At 46.3% G+C, this 12,998-nt stretch overlaps 1 protein-coding gene across 1 annotated transcript; it reads left to right on the forward strand.

Moving 5' to 3' along the window:
• Positions 1-8,198: 8,198 nt before the first annotated feature.
• LOC146358073 (olfactory receptor 9I1-like) lies at positions 8,199-9,149 on the forward strand. Its single transcript, XM_084855073.1, has one exon. The coding sequence runs from the start codon at positions 8,199-8,201 to the stop codon at positions 9,147-9,149; it is 951 nt and encodes a 316-aa protein (XP_084711199.1).
• The last annotated feature ends 3,849 nt before the right edge of the window (positions 9,150-12,998 follow it).

Raw genomic sequence — 12,998 nt, forward strand, 5'->3', positions numbered from 1 at the left:
GAGCAGTCGCTAGGGGTGCACGAAAGTCACTTACCTGGTCTCGCAGCTTGCTTCGCGGTGGGGGGGAGGCGCTTTGCTGCTCCCCCCGAAATTCAGGCTGGGGGGGAGGCTTCCCTCCTCGCCCGGCCGAAATTCAGGCCGGGGGGGAGGCTTCCCGCCTCGCCTGGCCGAAATTCAGGCCGGGGAGGAGGCGCCTCGCCTCGCCCGGCCACGAAATAAAAAGTTAAAAAAAAAAAACGCCCCTGTGATAGGCTACGTGACGATTTACGTAGCCTATCACCGCTGACTTTGCAAATCTAGCCATGATAGTTAATCGTCACGTAGCATATCACGGGGGTGTTTTTTTTTTTTTACTTTTCTTGGAATGGCGGCGGCGGCGGCAGCCGGTCGAAAGACCGGCTGCCGCCCCTGCCCCTGTCGAAGCCCTGCCGAACAGCTGCTGTGACCCGCCACCGGGAGCGACATTCGGGAAACGTAAGTCCCATCCCGGGGGGGGGGGGGGGTGGGTGGAGGGGCGGAGAATTTCTCCCCGAAACTACTTCAGGGGGCCGAATACGTTGGCACTCGGCCCCCCGAAGTTTCGGGGAGAAATTCTCCCCCATCCCTAGAGTCACTTCTTCAGGAGAAGAGCACGCTCCTTTTTTCCCAGGACCAACAGCTGACGGAGATTCCTCCCACCCACATTCGTAGTTTAGAAAGCAGTCCAGGGAGTGACTCAGCACAGATAGCAGACTGGGGGGGATGCGCGGCGCAGATGCAGAGAGCGGCGCCAAATGGTTCACGCTCAAAGAATGGTTGCGCCCAGAGGATCCAAGGGAAAAGGGGAGGGATTCTCCCTAGTCCTTATATTCAGGGGTCTGCCAGTAATTGCCTTTCAAACAGGGACCAACTGTTCCAACTTAGGGCAAAGGGATGCTGCTGCTCAGATCTAGTTGCTACCTGTAGAGTTATTAAGTTGTAAAAGAAGAATAAAGCTTTGAAAAGAATCTCTTTGTCTGTGTCTGGACTTGGCTACTGGATTAGACTGAGAGAGGCCTCCAAGGAGCCCTTGACATCCTGCTCACCACCACCGTTGCCTGGGTCAGAGGGCGAGGCAGGCGAAAAGCAGGCTGCAGTGGTGAAGGGGGAGAAGCAACCCCAGGATGCTCTTTTCAGTGGGCCCCTGCTGCGATGTGGCCTTTGGGGGGTGCCCAGCCTTGCCTACCCTTGATGCTGGCCCTGGTCCTTGTCGTCGTCATTCATTCATTCATTGACATACTTGTTTATTTACTGTCATACCTACAAAGCTATCAATGTACATGGCACTTTCCAGCGGCAGCAGGAAAATAGGCATAAAAATAACTAGTGCTGTGCCGAATCCTGCCCCCTATTTTCCAGAACTTTTTCTCTCCCTGCAAAAGAAGCATTGTTTTCTCTGCTTGTTTTGCAGGGAGGGGGAGAATTTTCTCCTTGCAGAGTGAGACACAGTTTCCACATACTGTTTTAAGTGTAGGCAATTCTTGAGGGGTCTTCTTTCTAATTTTTATTTTTATTTTTTTAAAAAAACACCCCCTGCACTTGCAGGAGCCCAGGACTCTTCTCCAGCCTGGCAGTTCTGTCTGAACTCTCAGGCAACCATGTGACCTCACCCTCTCCAATAGGCATTCAGTAAGAACCCCAGTTGGAGAAGAGTCCTGGGCTCCTGCAAGTGCAGGCAGTGTTTTGTTTTTTAAATAAAAAATAGAAGACCCCCTCAAGAATTGTCTACACTTAAAACGGTATGTGGAAACCCTGTCCTCCTCCCCCAGGGGAAAATTCTCTGAAATTCTCACCTCCCAGCCTCTTTCACCTCTTTCAATTTTCAATGCTGAAAACTGAAGAATTGAAATTTTCAGCACAGTACTAACCATAACATATTGTTTCCTTCCCTGAGAGACAGGGAGAGTAGGAACTGGGGAGGCAAAGGAAAAAAGAAGACTGGTCAATGCGATCATATCATGCCGGTACTTTTCCATCTGCACTGTCTGCCAGTCCATGTCCGGGCCAGATTCAAAGTGCTGGTATTAACATTCAAAACACTAAATTGCTTGGGGCCAGGTTACCTGAATGATCGTCTCCTCTCATATTAACTTGCCTAGACCGTAAGATCATCTTCAGCGCCACATCTCCAGGAGCCCCTGCCACAGGAAGTAAGGTAGGTGGCTACCAGGAACAGTGCCTTTTCTGCTGTGGCACCCCAGTTGTGGAATGAGCTTCCCTGAGAGGTTTGCCTGGTGCCTACATAGTGCTTTTTCAAGTGCCAGGGAAGGCCATTTTATTATGCTATGGACATAGATGTTAGCCTCTGAACTCAGAGGCAGGCGACTATCCTATGCAGGGCAGCTGGAGCACAGGGGCGATCTTCTCCTCTGTACTGTGGCCATCCTGCATTTTTGGCTAGACGCATGATTTTGTGCATCGAGCCGGGGACTTTAGAGTGGGAGAGGGGGTCTTTGCGGCACATAGGAAGCCTCGTAAAGAGGCTTATGTGGTCTCCTCCCCTCCCTGTCCCTGGGACAACCCTCTTTTCACCCTCTCAGTGCTCTGTTACCAAACATGGAGATGGGGAAGAACCGTGCTAGCTACAAGGGGGAGGGGGCAAAGGGCACAGCTTCTTGGAGCTGAGCTTGGCGCCAAGGCTCTCACCTTGGGTCCCAGAAACTGAAGAATCCTATGGCCCTCTAGACAGTGCCTTGTGGCCATAGGATTGCCCCCTTTGTTCTGTTGTTTTAAATCTGTCACCGTATTTTAAATCTCTGCATTGCTGCTCGGTTTTATTTTTATTTTTACTTTTGTACTGTAGTTTTAAACTTTTAATTTTTTATAATGTATCTTATGCTGTATTTTGTGGTTTTAATTGTTGCGAATCATCAGAGAGCTTGAGCTATTGGGTGGTCTAGAAATGTAATACATAAAATAAAATAAACAGATGAATGTGAGCAGATGCAATTATCCTGCCCTATCCTGGCCCTCAGCAGGTTTGATGATGGTGCTGAGAATTCTGTTAGTGAGTGGAGTTTCCACTTTACCCTTAAATCAGCACTTACCACAGGCACAAACAAATGCATACTGTTTATACCAGTCTCACAGACCTACACATCCCAGGGTCCTCTAGGGAAACAAATTACTATTAATATGGTATACCTGTGGTGGAGATTTGCACATTACATTTGACCAGGTATAGTGGGCAGCCCCGTCCATGGCTAACAGCAATTCTGATGCAACGAGTCCAAACACTGATATTGATGGTGCTATGAGTTCCCATTACACGCCCTTCTAAGTCCTATTCAAAATAACCACTTTGATGTTGTGAAACTTTGCTTAAGTGGATGTGGTATGTCTCCCTTGCCCAACGCTATACCTATGGTCAACCAGTCATGCGACTGCTGCAATACACACCCAGCTCCTCTCATGGACCTGATGAAGCCACCTTCTGAAATTTAGTAGTGACTGGGAAAATGGCATTGAAGCAGAAGCAGTCAGACACTCACATTGTGCTCAGGTGGAAAACAGGTATCCCACCCTCACCTGCAGAGTGTTGTTCCCTTGACAGAGTAAATTCAACCCAAGTAAATTCAACTCCTTCCCCAACTCCTTCTTGTTGGGGAAGGAGCACAATGAATTGCATATAGGAAATAGCTGGGTAATGTTGAGGTGTGAGTGTGGGTGGATAATGAGAGATGTCTGTTTCCTAATAGAGACCTGCTACAAGGAGAATCAGTGTCACATGGCACAGACAAAATCCAAACCTCCTAAATTCCATTAGTGCAGAGTAACACTAATCCTCCTTTTTTTTTTGGGGGGGGGGGTTGTATTCACGATCAGAAACAGATTGGAATATACATATAGCGTGCATATATACGTATATTTCAATGCCTTTTTATATGCCAATCTTTATAGTCCTTCCACCATTGTGAATATTCCCCTGACATGGTACTTATTCAGTTATTTTGAGCATAGCTCTCTCCTTGCTCATTTATTTATTTAAATGTTTATGTGCCACATTCTGAATATGGATTGTGATAACATCAGAACAGCTCTACAACAGATAGCTATAAAACACCGGCTAGAATTCTGTCACTGAAAACGACGCAGTGATGCAAATGACGGATCAGCCCATAGTCAGCTTCTGATTCTGCCTTTCCAAACCTTTGTCTTACACTCACTGATTTTATAAATCAATCACTTGCTCTGCCTAACCGTGGCCCCTTGGATGGAGGCTAGAAAGTTGTGCTCAACATTGCCTTCTGTTGCTAGTCCTCTATGTCTCTAGATATGGCAAGACAGATTTTAATGAGTTCCAGAGAGAATGTATAAGGTCATGAAGTCCCGAAGGACTTGCAAAGCCCAATACAACACCCATGTCACTCCCATTTCCTTTTTATATTTAGCATCAAGCATCTAAAAGTGAAGTATTAGGACAATAAACTTAGACAATACAACCCACAAAGGCATAATAGCCAGGGTGGTGTAGTGGTGAGAGTGTTGGACTGGGAGCCGGGAGGTTTGGGTTCTAGTCCCTGGTCAGCCATGGAAGCTCACTGGGTGACTTAGGACCAGTCACAGACTCTCAGCCCAACCTACCTCACAGAGTTGTTGTTATTTTTATTTCATTCTCTTTTTCTAGGTTTTGTAATGTTTTCAATTGGTTTTGTTTTGTAAAGATTCACAATAAAAGATTAATTGAAAACAAACAAACCCCTACCTCAAGAGTTGTTATTGTGAGGATAAAATGGAGAGAAGGAGGATAATGTAATCTGTCTTGAGTTCCTTGCAAGAGGAAAATTAGGATGTAAATTCAATGAAAGAATGAATGAATGAATGAATGGTACGAGAGAAGAATAATTGTGGGGCCATCTACCTGTGTATTGTTTTACATCATGGACATCGCTGCCAAAGCCAGAAGTCTATGCTTGGCTTTTGGCCTAGTGTTTCCGCTGTTTATCCCTTGGCTTAGCAAGTAACTAAAGGCAAGGCACTGCTCACAGGCCTTTGTTGAGCCCTCCTAGCTTTTCTGAGAGCTTAACAAGTGATCAGTATTTTCTGAGCTGTGTGGTTACAGGCTTTGAGTTTCTAAGAATAAGCATAGTGCAGGAGGGCATGGAACAATAGACACACTTCCCTTTGGTAGAAACGGTGTTGGAAAATAGCTAACAAGGAACTGTGCATAGCTGAACTCCAGTTGGGAATGAATGGATCAAGGCATTTTAAAAGAATGGAGCACCAAGATGAGAACCTGGAGAGAAATTCTTGCTTTGTCATCAGATGATCTCCTGTTAAATCAACCAAAAGTGTACTGAAGAAAACATACTGTAATTTCAGTGCACAGAGCCAGCCCTACCATTAGGCAGAGTAAAGCATCCGCCACAGGCAGCAGTTGTTGAAGGGTGGGGACTGGCAGTGAGGTGCTAGAAGAAAGAGCTGTGTGCATACTATTCAGCTTGTCCTGTGCCTCCTCAACTCAAATGATATCTGATGTTGGTTCATGGCCTTCATTTTTTCTGGATCCCTATTCTCCAATCCTATATACGAATAGTGAATCCATTCTCCAAGTGCTGATCCTTCTGTAGCTAAAACAGTACCATCAATTCCCGAGAGGGAGGTATCAGCCCGCTTGGGGGATCCCTAAGGTTTGCAGAAGTACAAAACACTTTAGGGAAAAAAACCTAATGGGGTGGGGGGAGAAAGCCCCCAAAGAGCCCAATGACCATGCTCACATACTGCTCAGCATCTGTTGCAAGATGGGTGGGGATGGGAACAAAAAATAGGAGGGGACAATAGACACATAATGGACACATTGTTTCCAACAGATTTTCCTAATATCATGCATTTTAACGTTATTTTCACTAGTATATACATTTTTGTATGCTTTTTTTTTTTTTAAGAGAAATGCACTTGGAAAAATGTGAATTTCAAATACGGGTCGCGTATTTGTCCAAAAGTGTGGAATTAATTAAGTTCACATTGAAATGGGAACTGAGTTAATTTCTCCCCCCTCCCTCATCATAAGCCCTCCAAGTGGAAAATTACAGCCGTCATTCCCTTGGTTCCTCCCCCAACTCAATCAGCCCCTCAGCCCAGAGGAGCACTCTTGAAGCTGAGTTTCTCAGGACCCATTATCAGGACACAGAGCTAAACAGAGACAGTTTAGCCAGACTCAGAAACTGAATACTTGTAAGGAGGTCACAGGGAATGCCCTCCAAAAGCAATGGAAGCCGACACCCATTAAATTCTGTGGATTTGATATCAGGACCTGAAATTAAAAAAAAAAAGTGATAGGCTACGTAAACATTTATGTAGCCTATCACGGCTAGATTTTTAAAAAATACCGTGATAGGCTATGTAAATGTTTACGTAGCCTACCACGGCTGAATTAAAAAAAACCCAAAAAACCGCGCGTACGCAAATGGCGCACATGGGCGCCGCCATTTGCATTCCTTATTTTGGCACGTCTAGTCTGTAGTCTCCGTAAACATTTACGTAGACTACGGCGAAAATAAGGGGAACGCAAATAGTGTAGACGCTACGCTATTTGCGTTCCCCTTATTTTCGCCGTAGTCTACGTAAATGTTTACGTAGACTAGACGTGCCAAAATAAGGAACGCAAATGGCGGCGCCCATGTTTGTTTTTTTGTTTGTTTTTACTCAGCTGTGATAGGCTACGTAAACATTTACGTAGCCTATCACGGCTGATTGCAGGGACGCAAACGGCGGCGGCTACGGCCGCTGCCATTTGTGTTCCCGGCCAGCCAGGATTCATGGCGGAAGGGACGGGGCGCCTCCCCCCTGGCCAGAATTTCGGGGGGAGGGACGGAGCGCCTCCCCCCCACCGTGAATCAAATTTCGGGCAAGATAAGTGACTTTCATACATCCCTAGCTACAATAGCATCATTGCATGAAATGGAAAACATCTCATTGCTGCTTCTTGGGAAAGGGACATACGTAATGAAGGATCTAGACAGAAAGAAAGAAGGAAAGACAAAATGAAAAAGAAGAGCAGAGGGTGGCAGAGAACCCGTGGGTGCAGCACATTGCACACATACAGCCCATGACATCAACATCAAGTTTTGATGTTTTAAAAAACCCTGGATAGGGCCTGAGGAAGAGTCCTCTGAGTCAGGGGGCAGATTCCAGAGTGGATGAAGTGTGGAGCTAGCGGGCAAAGCTCAGATTTGTGGGCTGTGATGCAGAGCGCAGTGCAAAACTTGTCTATATATCGGAAGTGTATGACTAAGGAAAAGCACCTCTGAGGAGGCCAGGTGCTGGGTGGATTTTTCTGGCAGCCTCCGACCTCAGGTGAGGAGGTACCATGGAAAGCTTTCCAGGTGACTGTGTGTGTGTGTGGGGGGGAGATCCATGATTGGACCTCTTCTGAGGTCAGAACTCTGTCTCTGGCCTTGGAGTTGGGGATCCAAAGCATCCTGTGGCACCCCAGACGCTGTGTAGGGGGACCTAGAATGGCAACAGTGCAATCCTATGCACGTCTAGTCACAGTAAGGCCCACGGAGTTTAATGGGATTGCAGCCTTAATTGTTTATGGATGTTGAAGATGATTGTAAATCCTGGAGTGGAGGAAGGGCTCTCCCAAGGACTCTTGGGTTTGTGCACCAAGGGAAGGTTTCCAGTGGACTAATAAGCACCACCCCCATGTCTTTAAAATACACAAACACTTGCAGCCTTAGAATCAGTGCACTATATGAGGAAAACTCTGCTTGATCACAGGCATGACTGAGACTGTGCAAGCAGGTACTATATATATTGAATTCTATGTCTACATTTCCTAGAGGAAGGAAGAGTCTTCTGCTTGCACGAAGGGTAGCTGCCATTACTGGAAAGATGCCCCCATATTTAGCGCTTTCATTTTCTTTTTTAAAGATCCATTTTAATGAATATTGAATGGCTCGATATGATCAATTGGTCAATGAACAGGTCTGGCTGATCACTCCATCTAAATCCTTAACCTTAAAACATTTTTTTAAAAAAACATGCATGTGTCCATGCATGTGGGTTTTTACTAAATGTACGCTACATAAAATCAGCCTTGGAGTGATGCAAGTAATTAAGTAACATGAACAATGGTTTCAGAATACCTGTCTGGAAACCATAGAAATGAAAAGGATTTTACCCATTCCCTCATTTTAGCTCTTGTTCCTGACTTGAAGGTTAATTCTACTGGAAGAATGCCAGAGGCCAACAGGACCGAAGTGTCTGAGTTCATTCTCTTAGGTTTCTCAGATCATTCTGAAGTGGAGATACCCTTGTTTTTCCTCTTCCTACTGATTTACCTCCTGACCCTGACAGGAAATCTGGGTATGATTGTGCTGATCCAGACAGATTCCCTCCTGCAGTCTCCAATGTATTTTTTCCTCAGCAACTTGTCCTTCATTGACATCTGCTATTCCTCCATTATCACCCCCAAGATGCTGTGTGACCTGCTTGCCACCAGGAAGGTAATTTCATACACCGCCTGTGCAACCCAGCTGTGGCTCTTCACCTTCTATGCCACAACAGAGTGCTATCTTCTGGCCGCCATGGCTTATGATCGTTTTGTTGCCATTTGCAACCCGCTGTTTTATCCTGTTGCTATGGCCAGAAAGGTCTGTCTACAGCTTGTGGCTGGATGCTACTTGTTGGGGCTTGTGACTGCCTTTGCCCATACCATTGGGACCTTTAGGCTGTCTTTCTGTGGCTCCAATGAAGTCAGCTCCTTTTTCTGTGACATCCCCCCTTTGCTACGTCTCTCCTGCTCAGATAACTATGTTTCCATGGTGGTACTCTTTGTCCTCTCCACTTTTGCTGTGGTAGGGAATGCAGTGATTGTGCTTGTCTCTTACACTTATATCATTTCCACCATCTTGAAGATGCGCTCAACCAGAGGGAGGCTTAAGACCTTCTCAACCTGTGCCTCACACATGACTGCCATTGTACTATACTATGGTTCCTTGACCTTCATGTATGTGCAACCTGGAGGCCTGGAGGCAGTGGAGCAGGACAAAATAGTATCTGTCTTCTACACCATTGTGATCCCCATGCTAAACCCCATCATCTATAGTCTGAGGAATGAGGAGGTGAAAAAAGCCCTGAAGAAAAGACTAATCAAGAGAGTCTTCCGTCAGCAACCAGAGTTGTGAGGTTTTCACCTGGTTGTGCCAATTGTAACAACATTGTCAAGTGCTGCACCTTTGGCCTCACCCAGCCTAAGCAAGAAAAATGTATTTCCTATATTTTACCAACTACAACAATCTCAGACTTCAACAATTGTCAACATTTTAGAATTCAATGTGCCTTTTTGAAAAGTGGGTATCTTCAAACATTGCCTTTCGGTTTGGAGTTTGAGGGCTTATTCGGTTTGGAGTTTGAGGGAGTTTGAGGGCTTAAGAAGATTTGGAAAGAAAATCTTCTTAAGTCTTTATGTGAATGTTAACATCAAGCATCACCTTGCCAGATTAAATAACTCTATGGCTTTTAAAACTCTGCAAATTCAATAGTCTTCACAGGCCCTTCTCCGTGGGCCCCTGCCAAAGGAAGTGAGGTGGGTGGCTACTAGGAGGAGGGTTTTTTTCTGCTGTGGCACCCCAGCTGTGGAATGAGCTCCCTGGTGAGGTTGGCACCTACATTGTATTCTTTCCAGCACCAGGTGAAGACCTTTTTATTTTCCCAGGCACTTTAGCATTTTAGCTCTTTAGACTTCTACCTTTGCTATTTTAAATCTCTATTTTAAATCCCTGCACTGCTGCTAGGTTTTATTCTGGTTTTATTCTGGTTGTATTGTTTACTGTGGTTTTAATGTTTTATATATTTTGTATTGTTTTATTGTGTGCTCTTTTGTTTTAATTTTTGTGAACCGCCCAGAGAGCTTTGGCTATTGGGCAGTATAGAAATGAAATGAATAAACAAACAAACAAACAAACAGTCTGTATGAATGGAAATATTGGGGAAAAGATTAATTATATATGAATTTATTTATTTATTTACAATATTTATATACAGCTCCTCATCAGAAGATTTCAGAGCGGTGAACAACATGATAAAAGAATAAAACAATGGTTAAAAGAGTTAAAACATTTTTTTTTAAAAAGCCAAACCCCAGCAAAGTGGAGTATAACAAACCACAGCTGGTCATGCAAGGAAGGCCTCTTGAAAGAACAACGTCTTCAGGAGGCGCCGGAAGGAACGCAATATTCATGCCTGCCTGACCTCTAAAGGTAGGAAATTCCAAAGAAAGGGGGCTACCACACTGAAGGCTCTTTTCCTGGTAGACTCCAACCAGGCCATGGGTCCATGTGGAACCACCAGGAACATGCCCTTGATGACCTCAATGACCAGGCAGGTTGGTAAGGAAGGGAGCGCTCTCTCAGGTATCCTGGTCCCAAGTTGTTTAGGGCTTTGTACACTAGTATTAATACCTGAAACCTGGCCCAGTAGCTAATAGGCAGCCAGTGCAGTTCCCTCAGCAAAGGAGTTACATACTGAAAAGGGGCAGCTCCTGACAACAGCCAAGCTGCTGCATTCTGCACTAGCTCCAGCTTCCGGACCAGCCTTAAGGGCAGCCCCACATAGAGCACATTGCAGTAATCCAGTCTTGAGGTTACTAATGCCTGTACCACTGTGGTCAAGCTATCCCTGTCCAGGAGAGGCCGTAGCTGGCGAACCAGCCGAAGCTGGTAAAAGGCACTCCGAGCAGCTGCAACCACTTGGGCCTCCAGTGACAAAGATGGATCTAGGAATACCCCCAGACTATGGACCTGATCTTTCAGAGGGAGTGCAACCCCATCCAGAACAGGCAATGAGCCTATCTCCCGGACCTGGGAAGCACTCACCCACAGGGCTTCCATCTTGCCAGGATTCAGCTTCAGTTTATTGGCCCACATCCAGCCCATTACTGAGTCTAGGCACTGATTCAGGGCTTGCACAGCCTCTCCTGATTCAGATGTCACAGAGAGATAGAGCTGCATGTCATCAGCATACTGATGGCATTTAGCTCCAGATCCCCTAATGACCGCTCCCAGTGGCTTCATATAGATGTTAAACAACATTGGGGACAAGATGGTACCCTGCGGCACCCCATAGCTCAATTGCCAGGGGGCAGAGGAATAGTCACCTAATGTTACTTTCTGAAATCGGCCCCGTAGGTAGGACTGGAACCACTGTGCACAGTGCCGCCAATATCCATCCCACGGAGTCAATCCAGGAGGATACCACGGTTGATGGTATCAAAAGCCGATGAGATATCGAGCAGAATTAACAGGGTTGCACTCCCCCTGTCCCTCTCTGTAACATTTTGTATTGTAACATTTTGAATTGTAATATTTTCAAAGAAGGTTTAAGTTAGAAATTGTGTGAGAATTGCCCCCTCCCCTTCATTTCAGCTCAAATGGTAATGTCTGCGAAGCGTAATCTCTTGGCTGTGTTACATGGCGCTCAGGTAACCTGGCGAATATCGTCTTAGTGACTTACACACCACTAGAAATAAATGGTGAAAAATTAAAACCTAGCTCCAAAGCATTTTGTTGCTGTCAGGGCCAGCTGCAGGTTTTTGAGGGCCCTTGAGCAAGGACCCCTCAGGAGGCCCCATCCCTCGGTGCGTCTCCCTCCTCACCACCCGTGTCACCAGCTGCTATTGCTCCTCATCCTCTCACTTTCTCATCCCTGCTGCACTTGCTTTTCAGGCAGAGCGCAAGGAAGCCATGGCATCTACTGGTGCTCCTTCTCACCACCACCGTTGTCAGGGTCAGAGGGCGAGGCAGGCGAAAAGCAGGCTGCAGTGGTGAAGGGGGAGAAGCAACCCCAGGATGCCCTTTTCAGTGGGCCCCTGCTGTGATGTGGCCCTTGGGAGGTGCCCAGCCTTGCCTACCCTTGATGTTGGCCCTGGTCGGTGTTGTCGTCATTCATTCATTCATTCATTCATTTATTGACATACTTGATTCTTTACTTAAGTACCTATAAAGCTATCAATGTACATGGCACTTTCCAGCGGCAGCAGGAAAATAGGCATAAAAATAACTAGTGCTGTGCCGAATCCTGACCCCTATTTTCCAGAACTTTTTCTCTCTCTGCAAAAGAGGCATTGTTTTCTCTACTTCTTTTGCAGGGAGGGGGAGAATTTTGTCCTTGTGGAGGGGGACAGGGTTTGTCCATACTGTTTTAAGTGTAGGCAATTCTTGAGGGGGTCTTCTTTCCATTTTTTTAAAAACACCCCTTGCACTTGCAGGAGCCCAGGACTCTTCTCTAGCCTGTCAGTTCTGTCTGAACTCTCAGGCAACTGTGTGACCTCACCCTCTCTAATAGGCATTCAGTAAGAACCCCCAGCCTCTTTCACCAGAGTTTTCATCCCCCCCCCCCAATGCTGAAAATGGAAGAATTGAAATTTTTGGCACAGTACTAAGCATAACATACCATTCCCTTCCCTGAGATACAGGGAGAGTAGGAACTGGGGAGGCAAAGTGAACAACTAGACTGGCCAACGTGATCATATCATGCCACGCCAGTACATTTCCATCTGCACTGGCTGCCAGTCCATGTCCGGGCCAGATTCAAAGTGCTGGTATTAATGTACAAAACCCTAAATTGCTTGGGGCCAGATTACCTGAATGATTGTCTCCTCTCATATGTACCACCTTCTTTTCACCCCCTCAGTAGGGGTGTACGAACCCCACCTACCTGGCTCTGCTGGGGCCGGCTGCTGCTGGACTTCCGGCCATGGCTGGTCTTCAGACACAAATGGCATATGGCGTAGCGGATGCCATTTGCATCCCTTTGCCTTACCGTGATAGGCTACGTAAATCTTTACATAGCCTATCACAGTAAAGAGCAGGGACGCAAATGGCATCCGCTACGCCATTTGTGTCCCTTTGCCTTACCTTGATAGGCTACATAAAGATTTATGTAGCCTATCACGGTAAGGGGAAGGGACGCCAATGGCATCCACTACGCCAGATGCCATTTGTGTCCGAAGACCGCCATGGATGGACCCGGCCGGA

The sequence above is a fragment of the Heloderma suspectum genome, chromosome 1 (assembly GCF_057233095.1).
Source record: "Heloderma suspectum isolate Gila_16-S chromosome 1, 16-S_ref, whole genome shotgun sequence".
NCBI classification, from domain to species: domain Eukaryota; kingdom Metazoa; phylum Chordata; class Lepidosauria; order Squamata; family Helodermatidae; genus Heloderma; species Heloderma suspectum.